A 14,119-nucleotide genomic window follows, 5' to 3' on the forward strand; every position below is an offset into this window, starting at 1 on the left:
TAGCTTAAACTCTCCGCAGCTGCGAGAGATGAATGTTAAAAATTCCACCCCCACCCCCCAAAAAAGAAAGAAATAAAAATCCACTTCTTCTGGATTGAATTTACCTACATGACACTGAGTCCTGACCAAGGGACCACTTAAAAGAGCTGGAGCAGCATCAACACTATTTAGTTTCTTCCATCACATCAACCCGGGGAAGGCTCACGGCTGCTCTGCCCAACACAACTCCCTCAGCAGCGCTGCCGCGGTACAGCCCAGGGTATTAATGGAGCCCCGAGAGAGGCGTGGGGAGGGAAAATGGAGCGATGAAATAAAAGCTGAAGTACGAGGGAATTCAAACAGGGCTTGCAACTCATTACTTGGGAGTGCCAGGAGAATTGTAAAACACCTTGTAACCGAAAAGCTTTGCTTGGAGCTGCTAAGGACTGCAGCCCCCACTTCATCACGGGCTGACAAATTCTGAAGAGCCTTGGCAGTGGGAGACTGCCTGTGAGCCCTCAGCTTTCCGAGCGGACCCGAGGAGACAGCACTGCTTGGGTTTTGCTCTCTCTAAATTGCTTCCTTGGGTTCCTACACAAACACAGCAACACGACAGCGCTGGCCTCCATCGTTTGTAGCGGAGCATCAGCGCTGGCCGTTTGCCCACCCGGAGACATTTGACCTCCCGTCTGTCTCTGCGGGCAGAGGAGGCTGAAGCACGCAGTGGCAGCCCAGCCAGTGACACCTCCAGTGGTTGCATGGTTTAGTTGATTAGGTGGTGTTGGATGATAGGTTGGACACAATGATCTTGAGGGTCTCTTCCAACCTGGTTTATTCTATTCTATTCTATTCTAATGACCAGGGCGATAGGCGAGCCCCATGTTTTATGGGGCCCTCCTCAAACCCACTACCTAAAGCACACAGACACATCCTCCCTGCCTAACTTCTCGAGGACAGGGAGGCCTTGCCCTGCCACTGCACCAACCCCACAGCCAAGGGGGGAGGTGCTGTGGGGCCGCAGCTGCTTCCCCTGAAACCAGCCAGAACTGGCCAGAACCAGCCCAAACCAGCCCAAACCGGCCCCCCCGCCCCAAGCTCGGCTGTTCACTCCGTGCCAGAGCCTGCCTCCAGTCCCAAACACTGTTGGGGAGGTGCACCTTAAGGGATTGCCGCCCTCAGTAGACTTTCTTGAGCTGTGGTCTCCACTCCGGCTTTGCCCTCTCCAATTCCTTTTAGGGTTGACCAGGACTTGCTCTTTTCCAGGCTTATTCCTTAGTCTTTTTGGTTTCTTCTACTAATAGCAAAACGCCTAGATGTGTTTCTCAATTTGACTTTGAGTTCCCGGGGTCGCTAAGGTTAGGAGTCTCCAACCAGATCGATGCCTTACCCTATGGCGACACCTACAGGCTGTCAATACGCATTGTTTAGCTGCTAGCTTTCGGTGGTAAGGGCCCGTATGAGATTCCAAATGTCTCCCTTGATTACTACACTACTTAAACCAAGATAAATATATACTCCCAGTCCTGACATAAAATTTATATAGCTAATCAATTGGTATGAGCTTTCAGTGTGCACTTGCAGCCCAGAAAGCCAAGCAGAGCCTGGGCTGCAGCAAGAGAAGTGTGGCCAGCAGGGCAAGGGAGGGGATTCTGCCCCTCTGCTCAGCTCTGCTGAGACCCCACCTGCAGTACTGCCTCCAGTTCTGGAGCCCCTATTCCAAGAGGGATCTGGAGGTGCTGGAAGGTGTCCAGAGAAGGGCCACGAGGATGATCAGAGGGCTGGAGCACCTCTCCTGTGAGGACAGACTGAAGGAGTTGGGGCTGTTCAGTCTGGAGAAGAGAAGGCCCTGAGGTGACCTCGTTGTGGCCTTCCAGTATCTGAAAGGGGCCTACAAGAAGGCTGGGGAGGGACTTCTCAGGGTCTCAGGTAGTGATAGGACTAGGGGGAATGGAATGAAGCTGGAGGTGGGGAGATTCAGGCTGGAGGTGAGGAGGAAGTTCTTCCTCATGAGAGTGGTGAAGCCCTGGAATGGGTTGTCCAGGGAGGTGGTTGAGGCCTCATCCCTGGAGGTGTTTAAGGCCAGGCTGGATGAGGCTGTGGGCAGCCTGATCTAGTGTGGGGTGTCCCTGCCCATGGCAGTGGGGTTGGAACTAGATGATCCTTGTGGTCCCTTCCAACCCTGATTGATACTATCACATTTTGATATGGATGCCTATAATACCATGCTTGCACGCTACGCCATTCTGATGGGAGCACTACTCGCCGCAGTGGAACAAGACTTTCCTCTCCACACTCAATGTCTATCATCACTCAACACCTTGCTCGATACAATGACCTCTTTCTTTCTTTTAAACAGTCCCCTAAAGCCTGTACTCTACGTTGTGATAATTCAATGTGATTTACAGCTGATCTAACGTCCTGTAAGGATTCAGCTGGAGTAGTCAATCGATCTGACATTGCTGTAACGCAAATGTCTCGATGACCAACGGTTCACAGTACCAGCCTGCAGACAACCTGCACAGCCCAGGCCGTACGTTTCTCCACAAACTCTCACAACAGTTAGGGCAAAAAAACATTACCCAAGGATCACATTCATGTCCCTGTTGGATGCATGGACTCCTGTCCCAGAAATACTCAGGACTGCCGTGTTCATAACGCTGCAAGTAAAACTGAAACCGATCGGAGAATTCCGGCGCCGCCTGTTAGCACCGCTGAAATGTCATCTGTAACCCTCCAGGAGCAGAGGTGACGTGGCACTCGGTGCCATGGTCTAGTCATGAGGTTTGGGGTGATAGGTTTTGGGTGATCTTTGAGGTCTCTTCCAACCTTGGTGATACTGTGATACTGTAACTTGCCACTCCTGTATTGGGCCCTTTACTCGTGAAGCATGAGCCCAACTTTTTTCAGCCATTCTGATGGCTGTCTCTGTAGTGAGTAAAACAGGATAAGGTCTTTCCCAGTGAGGGGATAATGATTCCTCTTTCCAGGTTTTTATCAGAACCTTATCTCCAGGTTGTGTTTTGTGGATTGCAAATCCTAATGATACATTTTGGGCTAAATATCCCTTTTTCATGAAGTTCTTTTAATTGTTTTCCAATTCATCACACTTCACAAAGGGTAACCTTTCCTTTTCGTCCCTAGCCGCGGCGCAGCGGCCCGACCTGACCCAGTGTGGCGCGGAGGCAGCTTGAGTAGTGAGCCCTAATAAGGCAGGAGTAGAACTAGCAGCATGCGTAGTCGTGGCCGAGTGGTTAAGGCGATGGACTAGAAATCCATTGGGGTCTCCCCGCGCAGGTTCGAATCCTGCCGACTACGGCCAGAGCCCCGTGGCTCGGCAGTCGTTTTTACCCTTCGGGTGTTGTTTTTTTCCCCTCCATTAGCTGTTGTCCACTCACGCCCGCCCGGAGCGCCAGGCGGGTCAGCCCGGGCAGGACTGGGGCCCTGCCTTGTACGAGCTCCACGGGCGCCCCGCACACCCCTGCGGGCGCGGAGACTCCGCCCCTGCCGGCGTGGGCGGCGCGAGGCCGCCCTGGCAACGGCTGGCGGCGGCAAGATGGCGGACGACCTGGACCGGCTGCTGGACGAAGTGGAGAGGCGGCTCTGCCGCCTGCCGGGACAGGGGGCGGCGGGCGGCCGCCGGGACGGCGACGGCGAGGAGGAGGGGTCGAAGGAGGGCAGGTGAGCCGTCCTGCGCCCCGCCCCGCCCAGCGGGCAGCCGCTGGGGTGGCGCGCAGCCCGGCCCGCCCCGGCCCGGGCGGCCTGGGGGCGGTGCGGGCTGGCGGCCGGCGCGGCGCCTCGGCAGCCGAGACGAGGCAGGGTCGGGATCCGCAGCCGCGGCGGTCAGCGAGTGCCCGCGGTTCTACTTATTTATGAACACAGGAGTCGTGTGGCAGCCAGCTGAGCTGCTGGAGGCGGTCTCTGCCCCTCGGGAGTATCCCAGCCTGGAATTAAACATGGCGCTAACAGCCGCACTGATGTGCTTGTGAGGTGGCGGCGGCTCGGTGACTGGCCTTGTGGTACCTAGAAAATGCCCACAACTCCTGGGATTTCAGGCGGGAAGAACTTCAGCGAGGCTATTAGCAAACCTTTTATTCTGGCGCCACTGCAGTCATGTGTGTATTCTCAGCTTTTTTGCACTGCCCATATCCCCTCCAGTAGCACAGCATTCATGTTCTGCACTTTTGTGTAGCCACCTCAAATGTCACAGTTAATGGACCTGAATAGCAGGGTTGGGCTGTCACTGCTGCCTACCCTCAGGTTTCCAGCCTGCTTCTCAGGTCTCCATCCTGACCCTCACAGGCATTGTTGCCTGCCCTCAGGTCTCCATCCTGCTCCTCACATTGTTGCCTGCCCTCAGGTCTCCATCCTGACCCTCATAGGCATTGCTGCCTGCCCTCAGGTCTCCATCCTGACCCTCATAGGCATTGTTGCCTGCCTTCAGGTCTCCAACCTGCTCCTCACATTGTTGCCTGCTCTCAGGTCTCCATCCTGACCCTCACAGGCATTGTTGCCTGCCCTCAGGTCTCCATCCTGCTCCTCACATTGTTGCCTGCCCTCAGGTCTCCATCCTGCTCCTCACATTGTTGCCTGCCCTCAGGTCTCCATCCTGACCCTCACAGGCATTGTTGCCTGCCCTCAGGTCTCCATCCTGACCCTCATAGGCATTGCTGCCTGGCCTCAGGTCTCCATCCTGACCCTCACAGACATTGTTGCCTGCTCTCAGGTCTCCGTCCTGACCCTCATAGGCATTGTTGCCTGCCCTCAGGTCTCCATCCTGACCCTCATAGGCATTGCTGCCTGGCCTCAGGTCTCCATCCTGACCCTCACAGACATTGTTGCCTGCTCTCAGGTCTCCATCCTGACCCTCACAGGCATTGTTGCCTGCCCTCAGGTCTCCATCCTGACCCTCACAGACATTGTTGCCTGCTCTCAGGTCTCCGTCCTGACCCTCATAGGCATTGTTGCCTGCCTTCAGGTCTCCATCCTGCTCCTCACATTGTTTCCTGCCCTCAGGTCTCCATCCTGACCCTCACAGGCATTGTTGCCTGCCCTCAGGTCTCCATCCTGGCCCTCAGTGGTGCCTCAGACTCTGGTTGGATGGTCTGTGGACCAGAGAGGCTTGGCTATCTGTCTCCACACGTGGGCTGGTGACTGGCATTTTGGAGTCCCAGGCAAGGATATCAAAGAGCCATATGACTAATGCAAGCCCAACAAAGCCAGTACCCTTAGCCACATAACTGGACTTCCCTCTTGTTTGCATAGTGGTTAGATGAGCAGCTCAGTGTAGTCATCTGATTACAGTTTGGGTTGTTTTTTTAAATCACAGAGTTTCCCTTGTTCTCAGGAGTAGATTTGTTCTTGATTCATTGGTGCAGCAGCCCTACAGGCCTCCCTTTCCTGGACAAAGAGCTAGCAAACATCAGATCTGAGTGACAAGGTTTCTCACTTGCATGACAGCGAAGTGCAGGAGATCTCTCTGGGTGCATACAGCTTGGCAGGAATGCCTCCAGAAGCTCTACAGTTGTTTAGCATGAGGAGACAACCCCCTCTGACCTATTCATGTTCCTGCTGCTGAGGATTAATGTGTAAAAGCAGGGGGTTCCAGTTCATTGCTCAGCAAGCACACCATGGGTTACATTGGGATAGTTTTATTCAGGGTTGGAGGTGACTGGAGATAAATGAAGCAAGCAACAGAAAGATCTGGGACTGAAAGGCATCATCCTGCAGTACACCTGTGGCCTACCTGAGATACTCCAGAATATTAGAGGGGGGAAAAAAGCCCCAATTTTATGTTTTAACTTACAGTTCTTAGAACTGCTGTGGTCAGGCTATAAACTTTAGGCTGATTGGTTTGGTTTTCAGATCAGCTAAACTGTTAATGAGTGCTGGCAGCAGTGAAGAAGATCTGGATGACATTATTGATGAAATCTGTAATGACAGCAGCCTTATCAAAACACCTCTGGTGAGTAGGAGTCTGGAGACATGCAGGAGAGATGTTTTAGTGGGGGAATGAAAAGCACCATAAACTGTAACTGGTTTAAAGGAGTTGGGGGTGGGGAATGGACTAACAGAAGCTGTAGGATAAGCTTGGGAAATAAAGCAGAAAGGAAAATGCAGCTATCCTGTAGTGAGGAACAGGAGAGAGGTAAAGAGATAGGTTTCAGTTTGTGCCCATTGCCTCTGCTCCTGGCAGTGGGCCCCACCAAAAAGACTAGAGAGCAGCTCTGTGGAGAAGGACTTGGGAGCCCTGGTGGACAGCAAGTTGTGCCCTGGGGACCAAGAAGGCCAATGGGATCCTGGGCTGCATTCAGAGGAGTGTGTCCAGCAGAGCCAGGGAGGTTCTTCTCCCCCTCTACTCTGCCCTGCTGAGACCTCACCTGGAATATTGCATCCACCTCTGGGCTCCCCAGCTCAAGAGGGACAGGGATCTGCTGGAGGGAGTCCAAGGGAGGGCTCCAAGGATGCTGAAGGGACTGGAGGAGGGGCTGAGAGCTCTGGAGCTGTTCAGTCTGGAGAGGAGAAGACTGAGAGGGGATCTGATCAATGTCTATCAATATCTGAGAGGTGGGGGTCAAGAGGGAGGGCACAGGCTCTGCTCAGTTGCACCCTGGGATAGGACAAGGGGCAATGGATGTAAGCTGCAGCACAGGAGGTTCCACCTCAACATGAGGAGGAACTTCTTCACCGTGAGGGCCCCAGAGCCCTGGAGCAGGCTGCCCAGAGAGATTGTGGAGTTTCGTTCCCTGGAGACTTTCCATCCCTGTCTGGATGCATTCCTGTGCCTCCTGTGCTGGATTCTCTGGTCCTGCTCTGGCAGTGGGGGTGGACTGCATGATCTCCAGAGGTCCCTTCCAACCCCTAACATCCTGGGATCCTGTGACTCTGGCTACATTGTCTTTGCTCTTCGCCATCATGTAGTTTCATACACTGAGAAGATTCTTTCAAGCCTTGTCTTCTCCAGGCTCACAATTCCAGTTTATAGCCCTAGGACTTCCACTTGGGATCTGGAAGCCTAGGATTCAAATAAACTGTTTCATGTGCAGCAAATAGGAAACTTTGCAAAGGCATTTTCTCTTTTTGGCTAATGTGAGGCCTTGGTGTGTTCTCAGCAAAAGAAAAGCCCCCAGACATGGAGGGAGAAGCTTCCTAAATTGGATCTGGGTTTAACAGTGACATTATTGAGAAGAAGGCATGAAATACAAAGTCCTGAGTGTAAAGTCACAGTGATCATGTGGTGTTGGATTCCTCCAGGCAGAGCTGGGAATGAAGAAGCCTTGCTCTTCATTTTAACTGTTACTGCAGCAGCTCAAAGGACCTCACAAACACCTGAGTAAGAAAATGCCCAAACTCTTCATCCCTTTTCTCTGTGACTGAGATCTTCTGCCTCCTGCTTATTAAGTAAAGCAGAATGTTGTTACCTTGCTCTAATGCTGCTATTTCTTTCCCCTTTGATTGCTTTTAAAATAGAAACTGAAGTCTAACTCTGGAGGTCTCACAGCTGAAAGCTCTGGTGCTGTTGTACAGGCTCCTAGGAAAAGGTAAATGAAGAATGTTTGTGCTGGTTGAACCTGGTGTGATTGCAGTTTGTTGTCAGGCTGCTAATATTGCTGCTGTTTCATCTGTTGACACCGAGAAACTGAATATTTAGAGAAGCATTCTTTTTAAGTGGGCTACTGTTTGGGTTTTGTGGAGTGCTGTGTCCAGCTCTAGGGCCCCCAACACAAGAGAGACATGGACCTGATGGAGCAGGTGTCCCTCAAGGGTCTGTGTTGGGACCAGAGGTGTTCAGTATCTTCACAACTGATAGACAGGGAGGCTGAGGCAAGTGTGCAGCTGGTAACAAGCTGAGTGGTGCAGCTGGTCAGTGTGAAGGATGGGATGGGTGCCATCCAGAGGGACCTGGACAGGCTGGAGAGGAGCAGAGGAGACTCTCATGAGGTTCAATAAGACAAAGTGCAAGGTCCTGCACCTAGGTTGGGACAACCCTCAATATCCATCCAGGCTGGGGGTTGATGAGACTGAGAGCAGCCCTGCAGAAAAGGACTTGGGGGTGCTGGTGGATGAGAAGCTGGACAGGAGCCAGCAATGGGCAGTGGCAGCCCAGAAGGCCAATGGCATCCTGGGCTGTGGCAGCCCAGAAGGCCAATGGCATCCTGGGCTGCATCAGAAGCAGCATGGCCAGAGATGGAGGGAGGTGATTCTGCCACTCTGCTCTGCTCTGGTGAGACCTCACCTACTGTGTCCAGCTCTGGATCCCCAACAGAAGAGAGACAGGGACCTGATGGAGCAGATCCAGAGGAAGTCACCAAGATGCTCAGAGGGCTGGAGCACCTCTGCTGTGAAGACAGGCTGAGAGATTGGGGCTGTTCAGCCTGGAGAAGAGAAAGCTCCAGGGAGACCTTAGGGCTGCATTTCAGTATCTGAAGGGGACCTACAGGAAGGCTGGGGAGGGACTGTTTAGAAGAGCTTGGAGTGATAGGACAAGGGGCAATGGTTTGAAACTGGAGCAGGACAGAGTTAGGTTGGCCATCAGGAGGAAGTTCTGCACAGTGAGAGTGGTGAAACACTGGAACAGGCTGCCCAGGGATGTGGTTGAGGCCCCATCCCTGGAGACATTGAAGCTCAGACTGGCTGTGGCCCTGTGCAGCCTGCTGTAGCTGGAGGTGTCCCTGCTGAGTGCAGGGAGGTTGGATAAGATGTCCTTTGAGGCTCCCTTCCAACCCAGTGCAAGCTGTGAATCCATGTAAAGGAAATAAAAGGTAACCAGATAATTTTGAAGGACTACAATGTGATTTTGTGTGCTCAAAATGATTTGTTATCAAACTAATCATCAAGTTATTAAACAACAGCTTCCTTTGACTTAAGGACCTTTATCAACTGCTGCCCTGTGTGGTCCCAGGTATGTTTGGCATAGAGGGTTGTCATCATAGAGTTTTGCTTTTAGCAGCTTGGTAATGAAATGAGGAACTTAGTTTGTAAGCATTTGGATGCTGTTGCCTGTGTTTAACCACCACCATGTCAGCAACTCCGTGCTGTTGAACTGGGAGGAGCACTGCACAACCTGCTGTACTCTTAACATTTTTGCATGCAATCCATACAGATGCTGTCCAGTGTACCTGGGTGGAAGTGCTTCACCATCTGGCATAGGAACAAACACTTCCAGAAGGTAAGAAGTGTGGCCAAAAGTTGTTCTGCTTTGCTCTAGCATTACTTTATTCACAGCTGTGTTGCTGCCCCTGAAGGGGACAGGAGGACACAACAGCCTTGGTTTAATCTAACCATGTGGCTGCCTGTAACTGCAGTGGAAGACAGCTGGTCCCTTCCAGCCCTCTGGTGTCGACCACTAGGTCTTTTGTTTGTTTGAGGAGTTGGTGTATCAAAGATTCACAGTATAGTTTGGGTTGTGAGGGCACCTTCAAGATCCATAGTTTCAACACCCCTGTTGTGAGCTCACAGTTTCCCCTTCTATTCCCATGGCACCTCCTCTGCTCCAGCTTGCCCCCAGTGCCCCTTGTGCTGTCCTTGGACATCCCTGAGCAGAGCCTGGCTCCATCCTCCCCACACTGCCCTGCACATCTTTATCACCAGCAATGAGGTCACCCTCAGGCTCCTCTGCTCCCAGCTCCAAGCCCCAGCTCCCTCAGCCTGTCCTCACAGGGAGATGTTCCACTGCCTGCAGCAGCTTTCTGGCTCTGTGCTGGACTCTCTAAAGCAGTTCCCTGAGGGTCCTCTTGAACTGAGGGGCCCAGAACTGCACAGTGTTCCAGATGTGGCCTCACCAGGGTGTAGAAGATGGGGAGGAGAACCTCTCTCAACCTACTAGCCACACCCCAGTGAGGAGGACCAAAGAGAATCTATCAAGAGAATCTGAGTTTCTTTTGTGAGTTCAGTGAGGTTAACAACCTGCAAAAATAATACATGGGCCTATAGCTAAGACACAAACCAGGATGGATGTGCCAGAGATGTGAAAAAAGCAAGATTTTAACCTTGCTTCTAGTATTTCTGAGTGAGCAGTGGACTTGAGGAGACTTAGCATCCTGTGGAGCTTCTCTGCTTCTTGGACTGTAATAAGCTTTTGGAGCTTTTTGTTCCCTTTTTGACCAGAGCTTGTGACCAGCTACGTTGTACTGCTTGCGACTTCCGAGTGTCGCTCTTCAACGACTACATCTGGGATCAGTCCTGTGATTACCTTTTCTTCAGGTATGTCTGAGCTGGGTCTAGTATCACTGCTGTGTTGCTGTGCTTTGGAGCTTGATAGGAACGGGAAAGATACATAGAATACATAGAATAAGCCAGTCTGGAAGAGACCTCCAAGATCATCAAGTCCAACCTATCGCCCAACGCCATCCAATCAACTAAACCATGGCACCAAGCACTCTATCAAGTCTCTTCCTAAACACCTCCAGTGATGGTGACTCCACCACCTCGCTGGGCAGCACATTCCAATGGCCAATCTCTCTTTCTGGGAAGAACTTCTTCCTCACATCCAACCTAAACCTCCTCTGGCACAGCTTGAGACTGTGTCCTCTTGTTCTGGTGCTGCTTGCATGGGAGAAGAGACCAACCCCCACCTGGCTACAACCTCCCTTCAGGGAGTTGGAGAGAGTAATAAGGTCACCCCTGAGCATCCTTCTCTCCAGGCTAAGCAACCCCAGCTCCCTCAGCCTCTCCTCACAGGGCTGTGTTCCAAACCCCTCACCAACTTCGTTGCCCTTCTCTGGACTCATTCCAGCAAGTCAACCTCCTTCCTAAACTGAGGGGCCCAGAACTGGACACAGGACTCAAGGTGTGGCCTAACCAGTGCAGTGTACAGGGGCACAATGACTTCCCTGCTCCCGCTGGCCACACTGTTCCTGATGCAGGCCAGGATGCCATTGGCCCTCTTGGCTGCCTGGGCACACTGCAGGCTCATGTTCAGCCTACCATCAACCAGCACCCCCAGGTCCCTCTCTACCTGGCTGCTCTCAGCCACTCTGACCCCAGCCTGCAGCACTGCATGGGGTTGCTGTGGCCAATGTGCAGAACCTGGCACTTGGATGTGTTCAATCTCCTGCCCTTGGATTCTGCCCATCTGCCCACAAGACACAATCCTGAAGATTAAACATTTGTTTTCCACAACTGGGTGCCTGACCTCCTTTTCAAAAGTTCTTTCCCCTGCTGTTTTGGGGTTTCTTTATTTAGCTGGGCTGGAAATGTTGTGTTTGAGCAACTCAGTGGCCAGTAATCAATAGGCAGGAGGAGGTCATGAGAGCAGGGAGAGTTAAAATGCTACATTTCCACTTTTTTGGAAGCAGTGTGGGTTTGGAATAGCCATGCTGAGCTTTCATTTGGTGTGGTTGATGCTTGCACAGGAGCTGTTTCTGGTGTGATGGACATTGTCCCCTCTCGGGGCCATTTCATTTCAGTCACTTTAACAACCACCCTTACAGTCTTTCTCAATCTGTGTTTCCAGTGAGGCTGGTGAGACACTGGAACCAGGTTGCCCAGGGAGGTTGTGAATGCCCTCTCCCTGGAGGTGTTCAAGGCCAGGCTGGATGAGGCCTTGAGCAACTTGGGCTGGTGGGAGGTGTCCCTGCCTGTGGAGGGGGTTGGAGCTGGATGAGCTTCAAGGTCCCTTCCAACCCAAACCATTCTATGAATCTGTGAGTAACCATCCTGAGTTCCTGATGAAAGGTTTAACTGTGTTGTACCCATTCTGCACAGAGACTTTTACAGTAAGTTTGAGAACTTAATTACACTTTTGGATAATTTCTTAACACAAGAATTTACTCTGCCTGGCTTCCTCCCCACTCCCCCTCTGGAGGCTGACACAGAGTGTCTGAAAGAGCCAGGACATTGCTTACAAAAGCATCATCTCCAGCTGAGCTCAGAGTACAGCAGCAGCACACTGAGGCTGCTCTCAGGGAAGGATTGGGTTCAAACCAGAAATTCAACACATCCCTGAAGGCATTCATCACAGCCAGCAACGCTCTGGTAGTCAGCAATGTTCTTGAGAGCTTTCCTGAATCGCAATGGCCTTGTACATCCTTCTTTGTTTACCAGAAAAAGCATGATCCTAAACTGAATTCATTTGATTGACAGGAACAACATGCCTGAGCTCAGTAAACTCAGAGCCAAGATGATAAAGAAGAAAGGAGCAAGAGCTTATGCTTGTCAGTGCAGCTGGAGATCCATTGATGAGCTGACTGACCTCCAAACAGAGCAGCAGCTGCGGTGGGTGTGTGGCAAACATGCAGAATGAAGTCCTCCTCTCTGTGCTACCTGCTTGTGTGGAAAACAGGTCATAAACTCCATCTGCTCCCTGGGAACAGATGGAAACCTGAATGCTTAGATCTAGAAATAGATTCTAACACCCAAGCCTCAACCTGAAGGCTTCTCATACAATCTAACTGCCTTGCAAGCAATGTGGGGAGTGGAATTCTCAGAAGCAGCAATGAATTTGGAGGCTTTCTGGAAGCTAAATGAAGTTAAAGCTCACATTCAATAGTGTTAAAGAGAAGATGAGGAAATCAACAGATATAGGCATGGGGCAAAGCACCCTGAGACACTTCCTTACAGCTAGTAGAGCCTCATTTCCTGTGTCAACAGAATCTGGGGCTCTGGCACAGGACCTGGCTCATGACCTGGCTCATAGGCATGGAAATTAACACTGCTGATCTGCTTTGCTCATAGCTATTCATGAGCAAGTGGTTATAGATCTCTTAAAATCTGCTACAAGATGAGCTCTCACCTCAAAGGCTTGAGCACACCCCAAACCTTTACTTTCTTTTGCCTGCCAGCAGCCACTAACTGCAGGTGCTGGAAATGTCTTTCTAGTTCCTACTGCTTCCTTCAGAGCACTTTCTGCTGACTAAAGACTTTCAGCACAGTTAATTTTTTGGACTTCCCTTCAGCCTTCACTGCAAGAGGTGCACAAGTTATGGTGCAGTCATGGAACACTACCCAATTGTAAAGAGATTCTGAGGGGTATGTGATGACTAGCAAGCTTTTGAAGGGCACAAAGGCTCCAGATTTGAAGAGTGAGGAAATAAATCTCCCCACTGGCATTCAGATTTGGAGGCTTTTCTGTTTCACTAAGCTTTCACTTCATCTTCACTTCAAAACACTACCTATTCAGAAAGTGCAACTGTCCTGTTTCAACACACTCCCTTCCCCCAGTCACATTGTAAAACTCCTTCCAGGATCCTGTTACTTGGTGAATTGTCTTGATCACCCTTAAAGTGTCACTGCAGTTCCTGAGCTTTTTCTTCTCAGATATAAAGAACACAGGAGATGGCTTTGGGCAGGCAGAGAGGAAGGAAAGGATTACCTGGCAATTACTACATTGGAAAGTGTCTCAGAATGGGAAGTCTGTCAGTATTTTTGTTATCTGGTACTGCACAGATAAATTCATAGGCTCATAGAATGGCTCAGGTTGGAAGGGACCTCAGAGATCATCTCCTCCAACCTCCCTGCCATGGGCAGGGACACCTCCCAGCTAGACTCAGCTACTCAAAGCCTCATCTGGACTGGGCCCAGGGTGCAGGCATCCACAACCTCCCTGAGCAGCCTACTCTAGGGTCTCACCACCCTTGCACTGAAGTTCCTAAGTTCTTCCTAAGCTCCAGTCTCACCCTGCTCTGCCTCAGCTTCAAACCATTCCCCCTTGTCCTGTCTCTGGACACCCTTATGAAAAGTCCCTCTGCAGCCTTCCTGCAGAATCGCTTCAGCTATTGGAAGGCAGCTCATAGGGCCCCCAGAGTCTTCTCCAGGCTGAACACCCCCAGCTCCCTCAGCCTATCTCCATAGCAGAAGTGCTCCAGCCCTTGGATCATCCTTGTGGCTCTGCTCTGGACCTGCTCAAACAGCTCCATGGCTCTCCTGTGTTGGAAATCCCAGAGCTGGACACAGTACTGCAGGGCAGTGTGGCAGAAGCACCTCTCCTGACCTGCTGGCCACGCTTCTTTTGATGTAGCCCAGGTTGCCATTGTCCTTCTGGGCTGCAAGTGCCCATTCAGAGGTGAGGTGGGTTTGGAGAGGCACTGCTAGGCATGATGGCATAGCCATATCTAGGGTCACGGATTGTTGTCAATGCACTCAGTGTTTCAGGCTGAAGTTTCTATTGCTAGAGTCTAAGATTGCAGGTTCAAGAGGCAGAGGA

General features: G+C 51.5%; 1 protein-coding gene and 1 non-coding gene across 2 annotated transcripts; both read left to right on the forward strand.

Annotated features, from left to right (window-relative positions):
- The first annotated feature begins 3,212 nt into the window (after nt 1–3,212).
- On the forward strand, nt 3,213–3,294 carry TRNAS-AGA (transfer RNA serine (anticodon AGA)). The gene has a single exon. It is a non-coding gene; the product is annotated as a tRNA-Ser (tRNA).
- A 224-nt stretch (nt 3,295–3,518) lies between these two features.
- On the forward strand, nt 3,519–13,764 carry CFAP418 (cilia and flagella associated protein 418). The gene is made up of 6 exons (XM_054167247.1): nt 3,519–3,657; nt 5,842–5,941; nt 7,447–7,517; nt 9,080–9,145; nt 10,084–10,179; nt 12,061–13,764. Exons 1-6 carry the CDS (start codon nt 3,533–3,535, stop codon nt 12,218–12,220), a joined length of 618 nt encoding a protein of 205 aa, XP_054023222.1. The 5' UTR covers nt 3,519–3,532; the 3' UTR covers nt 12,221–13,764.
- Nucleotides 13,765–14,119: the final 355 nt, after the last annotated feature.

The sequence above is a fragment of the Dryobates pubescens genome, chromosome 14 (assembly GCF_014839835.1).
Source record: "Dryobates pubescens isolate bDryPub1 chromosome 14, bDryPub1.pri, whole genome shotgun sequence".
NCBI classification, from domain to species: Eukaryota; Metazoa; Chordata; class Aves; order Piciformes; family Picidae; genus Dryobates; species Dryobates pubescens.